The sequence below is a fragment of the Rutilus rutilus genome (genome assembly GCF_951802725.1).
Source record: "Rutilus rutilus genome assembly, chromosome: 11".
NCBI classification, from domain to species: domain Eukaryota; kingdom Metazoa; phylum Chordata; class Actinopteri; order Cypriniformes; family Leuciscidae; genus Rutilus; species Rutilus rutilus.
In genome coordinates, this window is record NC_140216.1 from 26,230,058 (window position 1) to 26,243,093 (window position 13,036).

Consider the following 13,036-nt stretch of genomic DNA (forward strand, 5'->3'; position numbering starts at 1 on the left):
GTTTGTAAATTTGTAATGTTCCCCCTTTTTTCAGTTTCAATTAAATTTTTAGTTAATGTTAATGTGTAGGGCTAGCACCACCTAGCATCCAATCAGTGCTAATACCGGTATCATCGGTTTATTGCGGTAAGTCTATCTCAAACAAACTTAAATGACAGTCCAGCTATGGGATTGTGTCAAAGGTTGAACCTCTGACACTCTTACAAAGGGTTCCAAATGTAAATGTCCACTTTATATTCACAAATATATATGAATACTAATGAGGTCCCATTGTTGTTGAAGGCACACATTATTTGGTTGCCACTTATTTATATGATTATTTTTTTCTTTTCCAGGTGAGTGTATTTGGGTTTGGAGCAGATGAAAATGGAAACTGGCATCATTACTTTGAACAAAATAAGCATCATCGTAACGCTGGCAATCATGGAGGAAGCTATGAATATCGTATTGCACTTAAGCTTCATGAGAAAAAAGGAATACGGTTGTATAAAGGATGGTGACATTGCAGTAAATTTCACATTTATTAAGTATTCTTAATATTATGCACGGTCAAGACATTTTTTTAAGGTCATCATGAACAAAACAAAGGCTATGTACAGGCAGAATTCTCAGTACTCAGTACCACCTAAAACATATGTTGTTTTTCTCAAATAAATATACAAACACATCCAGAGTCATGTTCTAACATAAGAATTGCTCTCATTACCAGATGACATACATGCGATTCTGAGTAGTTATCAACAAGGAACAGATATGTAACAGCTATTATTACCAATGGAGGGAAAGATTATGAGGAATTTGTGTTATGTTATAGTGTGTCTTTGTTAAACGAGATGGGTATGAAGATTAGAACATAATCTGCTGTTAACTTTTTGTGGATTATTTGGACCATTAAATGCCATCAAGTAAGTGTATGAGGCATTTGTCACATTACTGGGTTTTCAATTGAATGTTGGATGTATAGGTGCCAGTCTATTAGTGTGAACCAGCTGAGGAATACATAGAAGTAAAAAAATGGCTGGTAGTAGAAGAAGGACAATCTTACTTTTCTAAAGGAGGGATCCAAATGTCTGTACTATTACATAATGTGAATTAACATGGTATAATCCATTATACTACTGAAATATTTGGTTCTGACTTAGTGAAAGAGAAAACCCAATCACAGTAAGCAGTCATTTTCTTTATACTTACAGTACAATTTACAGTACATTTATTACAGGAGCTACCACTCTTGCCACATCCACAACTTGTTATTAAACATCATTATCCATTTACATACAGGCTTAATGTATTTAAACCACTCTTTGTCAGCCTTATCTTGCTAAAGTCTTGTATCTTAACACTGTAACTGTGTGTGCTGAACTCTTCTTGCTTTTCTTTGGTCTCTACCATTTGTCTGCAGTTTCTGGATATCACAATGGTAAATAATTATTTGATCCCCTGTTGATTTTGTAAGTTTGCCCACTTACAAAGAAATGAAGGCTCTATAATTTTTATGGGAGGTTTATTTTAATGGATAGAAACATACGGAGCCCGGTAAGTCACCTGTGGGAGAAAAAAAAAAATCCGTGGCGATGGTTTTGCAATCCATCCGCTCAGTTTATAAACCGTACTCACGAATTCTCAAACTGTTCCCTCGGTTTAACAAATCGTCCCCACGGATTCATAAACCGTACCCACGAGTTTCTAATCCGTGCTCTCAGATTTGTAAACCGTGCCTTCAGTTTTTGCAATCTGTACCCACAAATTCATAAACCGTGCCCATGCTTTCGCAATCCGTTCCCACGGGTTTGTAATCTGTACTCACGGATTTGTGGCTCACTCTCATTTTAGAAGAATACGTTGTTAACGAATCTTATTGTATATTGTTCGTGAGTACGGTTTATAAACTGAGCGTACGGATTGCAAAACTGTCGCCACGGATTGTTTTTTTTCATTAAGTGAAATAAGTATTTGATCCCCAAGCAAAACATGCCTTAGTACTTGGTGGATAAACCTTTGTTGGCAAGCACAGAGGTAAGACATTTCTTGTAGTTGGTCACCAGGTTTGTACACATCTCAGGAGGGATTTTGATCCACTCCTCTTTACAGATACTCTCAAAATCCTCAAAGTTTCAGCTCCCTCCACAGATTTTTTACAGGATTAAGGTCTGGCTAGGCCACTCCATGACCTTAATGTGCAGTCGTCCTGTACCCTTACAAGAGAAAGAGCCCAAAAGCATTTTGTTTCAACCTCCATGCTTGACCGTAGGGATGGTGTTCATGGGGTCATTGTCAGCATTTCTCTCCCTCCAAACACGGCGATTTGAGTTGATACCAAAAAGCTCAATTTTGGTCTCTGAATCATAAGATGTTTATTGGCAAACTTCAGACGGGCCTGTACATGTGCCTTCTTGAGCAGGGTTCGTTCTCTAAATCACATGTACGCACATTTGAAAAATTATCGTAAGATCAAATGTAGGACGGTTTCTACGCAACATTTTATAAATGAGGCCCTTTAAATTCCACAACCATTGAAAAATACATTCTTCACACCCATCACTCCAACCTGAAAATTCCCACACTTGTATGACTCAGATAACTAAAAAAAAAAAAAAAAAAAACATGGCTGCAACAAATTATAGCAGCTAAAATCATTAAATCTGAATGGCTTACCATCACAAAAATAGACATATTCAAACACTGTGTGAAAATGAATTTGTGTACAACATTTTGTGGAAATCGGAGAAATACAAGTTTGTGCAACTTTACAATTTGATAATAACTCCGGAACCATGCATGGTAGTTAGATAGATAGATAGTTAAGAACTTTTTTTGATCCATTTAACCATTTGACATCCATGTGACATTTGTTAGGTGTTGCTTCATAAGATACATTTTTGGATTGGAGATACAATTGGATTTTATTTATTTTCATTAGAAAAGCAAGACATAACCCAACACATACCAATATAACCAACATAATACACACAGGAAATAAAATGGTGCTATATATGAAAAGGGTCAACATCAAGACTATAAATTAATAGTCTCTATAAATGAGCAATAAATGGTTAAGCCAATATGTAAATACCAATATGTACGAGGCTATTTGCATTCTAAAACAATTTACATTTTTTTCTTTAGTAAAATGTAATCAAATTTAGTAATTGTAAATTTAGTGCCTGTAAATGGAAAAAAGGCCTTAAAGTCCAATGTAGCTTCAAACTCATTGTCATCATAAAAAAAATAAAAAAAATAGTGTAGCCTTGTTTTTTACACACACACAGATTGACAAAATGATGGGAACATTTTCAGAGACTTTTGATTTTATATCTCTTATTTTGAGACATGGAATGCTTTTATTTGTCAATACAACAGTGCATAGGCCTACATAAAGAACTTTTCAGAGAAAACAAAAATATTTTTTAGATCTGTTGTCAGACCAAAAATGTATTTACATAAACACAGAAGGAAATCAAATTATCAGCAAACTTAAAGGGTTAGCTTACCCAAAAATGTAAATTCTGTCATCATTTACTCACCCTCATGTCGTTCCAAACCCGCAAGACTTTCGTTCATCTTCGGAACACAAATGAAGATATTTTTTAAAGGGTTAGTTCACCCAAAAATGAAAATTCTGTCATCATTTACTGACCCTCAAGTTGTTTCAAACCTGAAAGAATTTCTTTTTTCTGCTGAACACAAAAGAAGATATTTTGAAAAAAGTCTTCTTTTGTGTTCAGCAGAAAAAAGAAATGTTGTCCCTCCATTGACATCTACTTAACTAGCACTTTGATGCTTTAAAAAGTTCATAAAAAGATTGTAAAAAAAAAAAATACTATAAATTGAGTGGTTTAGTCCAAATTTTCTGAAGAGACACGATCACTTTAGACGCTGAACAGATTGAATATAGGCTTTTATTCACATATAAACATTCATCAATGCACACATAAGTTATGGTAAACGGAAGCTCAAGCATGTCGCTTGATGTGCGAGAACCAATGAGGTTCACTCTCGTGTGTTACACAGCACGTCTGAGCTTCCGCAAGAGGTTTGTTCTCGCGCATCAAGCAGGTTTGGTTAAATCAAATCTAGTCTCTTCAGAAAATTTGAACTAAACCGCACAATTCATATGGATTAGTTTTACAATCTCTTTATGTACTTTCTGAAGCGTCAAAGTGGTAGTTGCATAGCTGTGAATAGAGGGACAGAAAACTCAAATATCAACTTCAAATATCTTCATTTGCGGTCCGAAGACGAACGAAAGTCTTACGGGTTTGGAACAACATGAGGGTGAGTAAATGATGACAGAATATGACTTTTTTGGGTGAATTATCCTTTAAAAAATAAGACTGACCAAATAATTAGATTAGTGCTCAATATATTAGATACTTGTTAGATACACAATTTTGCTTATCAGGAAAATATATCTTGTTTTATGAATGTGTATGTTCTTAGGTACTCCCAAAGAATGATTTTTAGCAGTGCGACTACAGCAAATATTTCCTGACAGTCTTAGGCCAATAAGTGCTGATGATTAATGTGCGAGTTCAAAAGTTTGGTTTGTGTTTCTTGACTTCAACCATCAGATGATGGAGGTTTATGAGCTCAGAGCGCACCGCCAGACTGCGGAATGTTGGCTGGGAGAGGACCTTATGGAAACCATGATAGTACTGGATGAGCTGGGTCAGTGCTCCCTAGTGAATACAACCAGACAAGAATTCATAACATTTAAATGCATAAAATAAATAACTTAATTGGGACACAAACCGCCACGAGATTGGTCTCATAAGGTTGTACCTGAATTATGCTGGTTCCGTTTTTAAAGTTGGTGAAGGAACGCATCACATCCTGACTCAGGGCCTCCACAGACTGCTTCCATGTGCTGGAGAAACCCCGCACCAACTGAGTGATACGAGCTGACAAACAGATATAGGCAGACAAATTCTTAAAAAGATGCAGATTCATGGGATTCACCCAGACCTCTGTGGGTGTTTTCTAGGAGCATCCTTTGATGAAACATTGTAATATGATTAATAAGATTGGGGACAGGATGATTTTTAAGTTTTTTAAATAAGTCTGCATCAACGCAGCATTCATTTGATCAAAAATACAGTAAAAACATGAATACTGTAAAATATTAATTTCATTTAAAATAATTTCTAGCTATTGTGATGGTAAAGCTGAGTTTTCAGCAGCCATTACTCCAGTCTTTAGTGTCACATGGTCCTTCAGAAATCATTCTATTATGCGGATTTGCTTTGAAACCTTTATTCTAATTTTTATTAGTTGTTGTGCTGCTTAAACTGTGGAAGTGTGGACATGTTTTTTCCCCCAGGACTTTTCTAATGAACAGCATTTATTTGAAACAGAAATCTTTGGTAACATTATAATGTATTTAATGCAAGTATTTGCTGTCATTCTTTATTTAAATGTGAATTTAATTTAATTCACCTTAGCTAAATAATTCATCCTAGCTAAACGTATTAAAGGGATACTTCTCCCCAAAAAGAAAATGATGTCACCACTTTCCCCTTTAAGATGTTCCAAACCGGTATGAGTTTCTCTCTTCAGTTGTACACAAAAGAAGATATTTCAAAGAATGTTGGTAATCAGACAGTAGACGATAGTAGGTAGTCACTGGCTACAATTTCAATGGCTACGTTGCTGCAATTTCTCAAACAAATGGTCAGAGTAGTCTTTGAATATGGTATGTGAGTGATGTACGCAGTCAGGTAACGTGTCTGTGGCTGGCAGGCCTAAGCAATGGGCAAGCTTTGAAGCCCAAACTTCTGCCCCTTTAGCTGTGTTTCTATGCTTGTCCTCCTCCCTCTTTTCAAAGGCTTCTTTAAGAGCAACCATCTGCAGGTGCCAAGCATCCTTTTGCGTTAAACGCTGCATTACGTTGTGTTGTCAACAAGAGCAACAGGCACAGCCATCAAATGCAATGTCACATACACTGTTCTTTGAGTTGAGCTCTCAAGCTACTGGCGGGTATATGGCAAGGCATCTGTACTTGCCATTTTTTGTGACCCACATGTTTTCCTGCAAGGACAGGGAATAAGAAATTCTGGCCCCATTTTGACAACACGGTGCAGATAAATAAATTTGTAGTAGACGATTGTGTTCATATCTTTAGGGAGACAAAATCACCTTCGATAACAAAAATCTACATGCTACCTGACAGTTCCAGAGAGGATTCGAATAATTAAAAAAAAAACTAAATCAGATCTAGTCAAGGAACTACTAGAGGTTACAACTGAGATGAATAAATTCAAGGCAGAATTTGCTGTGATTTGTGGTGGCACTGAAGCCACAAGACAGGGTAGCAATATATGCACTATACTGTACCATGAAAATCAGAATGAACCACTGACAATCAGAACAATCAGTCTGATTACCAACATTCTTTAAAATATCTTCTTTTGTGTACAACAGGAAAAAGGAACTCATACAGGTTTGGAACAACATGAGTGTGAGTAAGTGATGACAGTATTTTCATTTTTGGGTGACAACATTAAATAGAATTTGAAAAAAAAACATACACCAGATACAAGTCAAGTGTATAGTGTGTGGTGAAGGCAGGATCATGGAAAATTCTAGCAAACATTTTAGGAAGTTTGTGCCTCCATAACCCAGGTGTTTGACACCTGAGGACACACACGACCTTGTGCCTTTACTGCTTGGGAGAGGAACATGCGCATTCAGTGCTTGAGGATTCGGAATGCACCCATTGCGATAAATTCACAATGAAAAAGCTTTGTTCACATTTTCCCTGTTCTTAAGGGATGTGGGACAAGTGTCTGCGCTCTATGGCTCAGGCCCCGCTGTTGTCGGAGCAAAGCGGAGGCTTCAGTTGTGGGGATCGCAGGTCGAGCTCTGGTGCGCTGTCTAGCCAGGATTTGCTGTCTCTCGACATCCAGTCAAGAGGAAGCGGATGTGGTTAAAGAAGGTGAGGAAAGTGTGTGTATGGATTCTTCTCAACTTGCCAGCCCAGCATATGGGGAATTGCTGGACCTCATGGCCCGTGCCACAGCCAGATTGGATCTGGCTTGGGGGCGCTAATGGTAGGCTGGATAAGTGCTTCCTGTTAGGCCATGGTCTCCCATCCCCCATGAGTCTTCCATTCCTTCCCACCTCCACGCTGAAGTGGAGAAATTGTGGAAGAAGCCATATTCTGCCCGGATATAACCGTTTCATCATTCTATGGTAAATGATGACAATTTGTAGATTGAAAAGCCTTCTGATTGTATCGTTGCCCGCAGTGTTTCTCCTGTTTGTCAGTGCTGTTTCACTAGTTTAAAATCAGAGATATTTGTGTTCTTTGCTGAATTCAAATGCTTCTCACTGGATCTCACAGCGCTGTTTAGTGGTCGAGTGACTGAGACCAATCAGCGAGTACACGCATCTGCTCTAGTAAGCTTGCACTGCCCTGCCGTTTCAACTTTGGGTCGAGCGGATAAATGATTTGTGAGGCAGGCATCCCCGCGGCATGGTTTTTGTTCCCCATAGCGTCCACCCAAGACACAGCTTAGAGTTCCTATTCTAAAGGGAACATCTCAGGTTACTACATTAAATGTGGCTCCATCACTGCAACTTCCCAAACATACACACACAGCCATTACATATCACATAATTGATTGGGTCCTGGTTAACTACTTCACTAAAACGCTCCCACATGGTATTTTTCTTTCCTTCCTTTTGTTTAGTTTGTAATTCTCCTTTTTGAAATTTCTCTAGGATCTGTTTTGCTTTCATTGGATGGACAAAAATGTATATAAAAATATCTTAAATTGTGCTCCGAAGATGAATGAGAACAACATACGAGTGAGTATTTGATGAAGGAATTTTTGGGTGATGAATAAACCGCATGATAAAAGATGAAAAATAAAGCAGTACAATATAAACCTTAACAGTGAAAACAAAGCAGCTCCAGCACTGACCTTCATCATTTTTGAGTTTGTCAAGTTGCCCTTTCTCTATTAGTCCCTCGCTCTCCTTCACAAATGCAATCATCCCTCCAAACGGAGATGAAAGAATCTCCTCTATAAACTCCTATAAAATTACACATCAACAAACAATGGTTACTTACATGACAATAAGAAAAGCAATGTCCTACTACAAGACAGCTGTCAGTCTGAACCGGTACTTAGTATGCCAGAATGTACCTGTGTTCTAGCCAGTAGGAGCTGCTGAAAGCCCTCAACCTCTTTACTGTCATCAGCTGCTCTCTCCTTTATAACACACACAAAACATATCATCATGATGCATTCTGATACAGTCTTAACAGTTAATAAATAGACTGCGGTGTGTATTTAAAATATGTAGGCTATTTGAAACACAAAATGCTATTTTGTATTTTAAAGCCTTTGAAAGAAATCAAATGTATTTTGCATTTAAATACATTTAAGTTGAGTATTTTTGTATTTTCAAAATACATAATATACTTTGTGCCAGTCACACTCTTTATTAGGCTGCTGATTTCCTGTACCAACTAGTTAGCCAGTCAGTCTTGATAGTTAATTGGTTTATGGTTATCAACTAGCAACTCAAATGTGTTTAAGAATTACTGCTTGCTAGGACTGGGTGATATGACGATATATATCGTGGAATTGATTTAACTTTTTTTTATATCGTTTATATATCGCGTAAGGATATTCCATGCAGCTTTTAGTTGGCAGGAGTTATTGGCACATTAGAGCAATAAAGAAACATGGACGAATGAGTAATAAAGAGTTGGACGTGCTTGATGTTAAAAAGAGCTATTAAAAGTGCAAATACTGCACAAAAGAGAACTCGTATTTAGTATTCACACACTGACAGGCAGCTTTCTGTGCACAGGTAAATGGTCAAATGCACACAAAAATATGTCAAAATCTGAGTATACACACAAACACAGGCGGTTTATGTTTTGAGTGAAGGTAAACAGATGGGAGAATTTGATATGTATCAATATATTTGGTCCGTGCATAAGCTCTTAAAGTGACTAATATTTTTCTGCTGTCTGTGTCCTTAATCATAGCCTGACTACGTCAGACTTCGTACTTCCGCTCAATTTCAGTTCGTCTTTCAGTTTTCCTCCAGCCTCAAAACAGCTGGCCAATCAACGAACAGAGGGCACGCTGAGAGCCGTGACGTAGACGCTGATTGTACCGTGGATGCGTAGTTTTACTTCACATAATCTGCAAAAGTCGTTCACAGCCATGTTCAGTCCGGTATTTCGCTCGATGGTTTTGTTTTCGCATCATACATGTGTTTACAGTTGAAGTTCTATGCGGCTGAGTCGGCGCATAACACACTTCTTAACCAAACGTTATGTGATTGGCTTATGGGTAACCAATGATTTTAAACTTCAGACAAGCGCCCCCCCGCGAGAAAGAAAACGCTTTTCTATTACGCCCTTCCAGACTCTGTCTACGAAGCAAAGCGAAGTAGCAGAGTTTGGTATTACCAGGCTACCTTAATCAAACAACAAAAGAAAAAGAAATTCACTCACTGCACTTGACGGAATAACTTTTGTAGCTTTAATAAATATTACTGTGTATTTAATTTATACAGTGAAGACTATGCAGTGTTTTATTTTACTTTATTCAATTTCTGTATTATTTCTGTTAGGTAGATCTACCTGAAAAACTTAGCACTCTTTATTTAATTTGTCTCTTTGCTCTACTGTATTTATTTGCCCTATTGCTTTCATTTTATTTTATTAGTAAAGGTTTACTTGCATTAATACTTATTATTAGATTTTGCTGTGCTATCGAAACTGGTATTGAGAATAGTGCAATTTCACCTGTATCACTTGGTATCGTAACAACCTTATTTCCAGAAAAAAAAGAAAAAAAAGATAATTTTTTTATATTGTGATATAAGATTTTGGTCATCTTGGCCATTCCTACTCTTTGCTAGATAGCAGGAAATGTTCCCAGTTTTACATGTGATTTAGCGACATTACATCCAAAAGAGTGGACTTGGATGAAGATTACGAAGGGTTAGGGTTCCATTTGGGACAGGGCCTAAAATAACTTTTCAGTGGTACCCAGATGACAACTTGAAACCGTCTTTTTTGAAAATTTGGTGGGAGGTAGGTGAAATGAAAACAGTTTCTAAGCAGTTGTACACACCAAAATGTTTTTTGCATTCAGAATAGGTCCAGACAGATTTCAGCCTAATAGTGATACTTCACTGAATGGTCAATGTATTCTGTGTATTTCAAAATACAAAATACTGAATGCGTATTTAAATAAACATAAAAAATCCAGAGTATTTGGTATTTCATTTTGATCCATTTCAACTGAGGTATTTTGTATTATATTTTGAAAACATGTATTTATGCCCATTTCTGGCAGCGTGGTATGTGAGTAACCTCACCATGAGCACATTGAGCATCATGTCATAGTTGTTGATGAGGAAGATGAGCTGGTCTCGTCTAGAAGGAAACTCGGCCGCCATTTTCAGCACAAAATTCTCCACCTCAATCTGGAAATCATATGTCAGGTTTCGATATGAGCCACTTCACCTTTCGAGAACACAGAGGGGTTTCTGTTCTGCTTACCTGCAGCTGTCCGAGTAGCGTGTTAGTCCTCTCATTGGGAAAGGTTTGATTTATGCTGACAATAGCAGAGGAGAATTCAGCATACCGGCGTGTAATCTACACAAACAAGAAGCAAAAACAGATGATTTATGCCACATACATGTAAATGTGCATTCATATCACACTGTATGGAAAGAACACAGCACATGTAAGTATCTAAAAATAAAAGGTTTTCTTAAAAATTGAGTATTGTTTTTAGGACAGATTTGCTGAATCAGCTGAATCATACATTTTTCCCTCTTTAATTGAATATTTTATCTTCATACACGGAATGTAAAAGTATAGCTTTGTTACAGTTTTTACTGAGATGTATCTCATATGTTCACATATCAATACATTTAATGCATGTTTGGTAGGAATAAAAATAAAACTGTTTAAATGGAACAATTGTTATTTCATTTTCAAATCTAAAGACAACATGAGCATAAATGAGCAGAATCTTTTAATAATAATTGACGATTGGCTGAGGTCTAGTTGTGAACATACAAAATGTTTGCACTACCAGAAAACCTTTTTTTTGGGTGTGGTATTTTGGCATGTGTTTGTGTATGAGGCTTCGTACATAGTGTGGTCTGGTGTCCAGTACACCCAGTTTCTGAGGGTCAGTGTTTCGAATGCTCTGGATGTTCATCTCCAAAATGAGCTCAAATCTTGGCCACAACAATTCTAGCACAGCCTCCCAGTACCTGCACAATACAAATACAAAAACAAAAGCCATTTATAAAGATAAATCAACCACAGAAACACACAAGTGTCATGAAACTGGCAGGTAATGCAGAGGAGCTTGTATGTGGGCGATCTGAGATCTAATTTCCAGATCCCACCACCTTGTTTCTCTTCATAATTTAAAGTAGTGATGAAATGGAAGTAGTGACTGATTTTTTCTTCTGTATTGTGACGTACTGTATATCAGAGTAAAACAGATTATCAAAAAAGAAAAAAAGTTGTTGACTGGATTGTAGTTGTTGTAGTAGTTGTTGACTAGTGGATGTAGCAGAACAGAATGTGAACTAGCAGTCAACTGTAATAGAGGGGTAGGGTTTAAATATATTTATTACCTGTCGCTATAACTTCATTAAACAGCGTTTATTTTGTTATAAACTCTGATGCTAAAGGGAACTTTTTGTGTCTGTATAGTGAAAATATAGTGACTAAAAGCCTGCAAAAGTCTTGGACATGCAACATTTATAGGACACATATAGGGAGTGAGAATGTGTTGAACATTCTCTTGTCTCCTCACCAGTGTACCAGAGCATTACGCTTTGTTTTGCTAATGTTGGAGGCTCTTCCTAGAGAAGTGGCTATGATGGCAATGGCATGCAAAGTGATAGAATATAATTTAAGAATTATAACCCACTAAATTGGCACTGTTGCCTTTGGGTTGCTTATTTGGGGTTTAAAAGACACTTAATATTCAGTAATATTATAAATTTGGCTACAATGAGACTATTGGATGAGAACAAAAACTTGAACTGAATTGAGCTGGATGATGACACCACTGTTTTCTGCAGAGCTGCTGGAATATATACTGTAGCTTGCAACATTGACACGGTTATATAAATAAAGGTGATTTGAAGTTAAAAAATAAGATCAAATATAGATGCATGCACCAATTAAAGGGGCCAAGCAACACAGAGGCAGAGTGAGGAGCTAAAAATCAAGGCAGCGATCATCAGACAACTACAAAAAGTAAAGACATTGTAGCCCATAAATACAATCACTTGTAATGTGACACAATTGGTTATTAGTTTTGAACAATAGGTGACACTCACATCAGACTGATTTGATGTGGTCAGTGTTGGGTGACAGTTACACATAAAGTTTTGTGTCAATATGTTAAATCTTTCCAGATATACAGCATGAGATGCAGATTGGCATTATGCCATCAAATTTTACGATGCGGTATACTAAAACAGTGAAGATGACCTGACTCGAATTTTGTGAAAATTGGGCAAACAATCTAGGAGGAGTTTGAAAAAGTAGGTTTCTACTATGTTCGGTTTATATTCTATGTTCTCAGCATGAACCAAGGAATCTATTAAGACCAGTTTCATTAAAATATGCATGCACCACTGAATCTAAAAGAGACCAGTCTGATGATTTTTGGTCAAACTGTTCTGTTATAAGCAGATACAACTCTATAACTCTATGTATATAAAATGTTCATATCTCATGACTTCTAGGTGGCACTGTGCCAAAACTGTACAGATACTGTCAGGTCATGGTTGTCATTACAAACACCAAGTTTAGTCAGAATACATTAAAGTGTTGTGGAAATATAAACTCACGTCCATTTTGCTGTGTTGTTTGTCAAATTTGTTTTCATGTTAATTTAGAATGGTGTGACAAATTGGCATTTTCATGAAAATCAGCGCAACGGTTAGGTGGAGTTTTTAAAATCAGTGTTTGGGGTCCAGCTGACCCCACTGGACTTTTCCTTCATTTAAAAAAAACTGTTACCTT

The 13,036-nt window shown here is 37.0% G+C and overlaps 1 protein-coding gene across 1 annotated transcript in view; it reads right to left on the reverse strand.

Annotated features, from left to right (window-relative positions):
* Window positions 1-3,311: 3,311 nt before the first annotated feature.
* The window catches only part of vps52 (VPS52 subunit of GARP complex), a 34,951-nt gene continuing 25,226 nt past the window's right edge, over window positions 3,312-13,036 (reverse strand). Inside the window, exons 14-20 of the mRNA XM_084422710.1 lie at window positions 11,136-11,259; window positions 10,535-10,630; window positions 10,351-10,458; window positions 8,151-8,216; window positions 7,926-8,037; window positions 4,783-4,901; window positions 3,312-4,679 (exon numbers count right to left, since the gene is read on the reverse strand). Of these exons, the coding sequence (XP_084278836.1) occupies window positions 4,533-4,679; window positions 4,783-4,901; window positions 7,926-8,037; window positions 8,151-8,216; window positions 10,351-10,458; window positions 10,535-10,630; window positions 11,136-11,259 (772 nt within the window). The 3' untranslated portion in view covers window positions 3,312-4,532. The remainder of the gene's footprint in view (window positions 4,680-4,782; window positions 4,902-7,925; window positions 8,038-8,150; window positions 8,217-10,350; window positions 10,459-10,534; window positions 10,631-11,135; window positions 11,260-13,036) is intronic.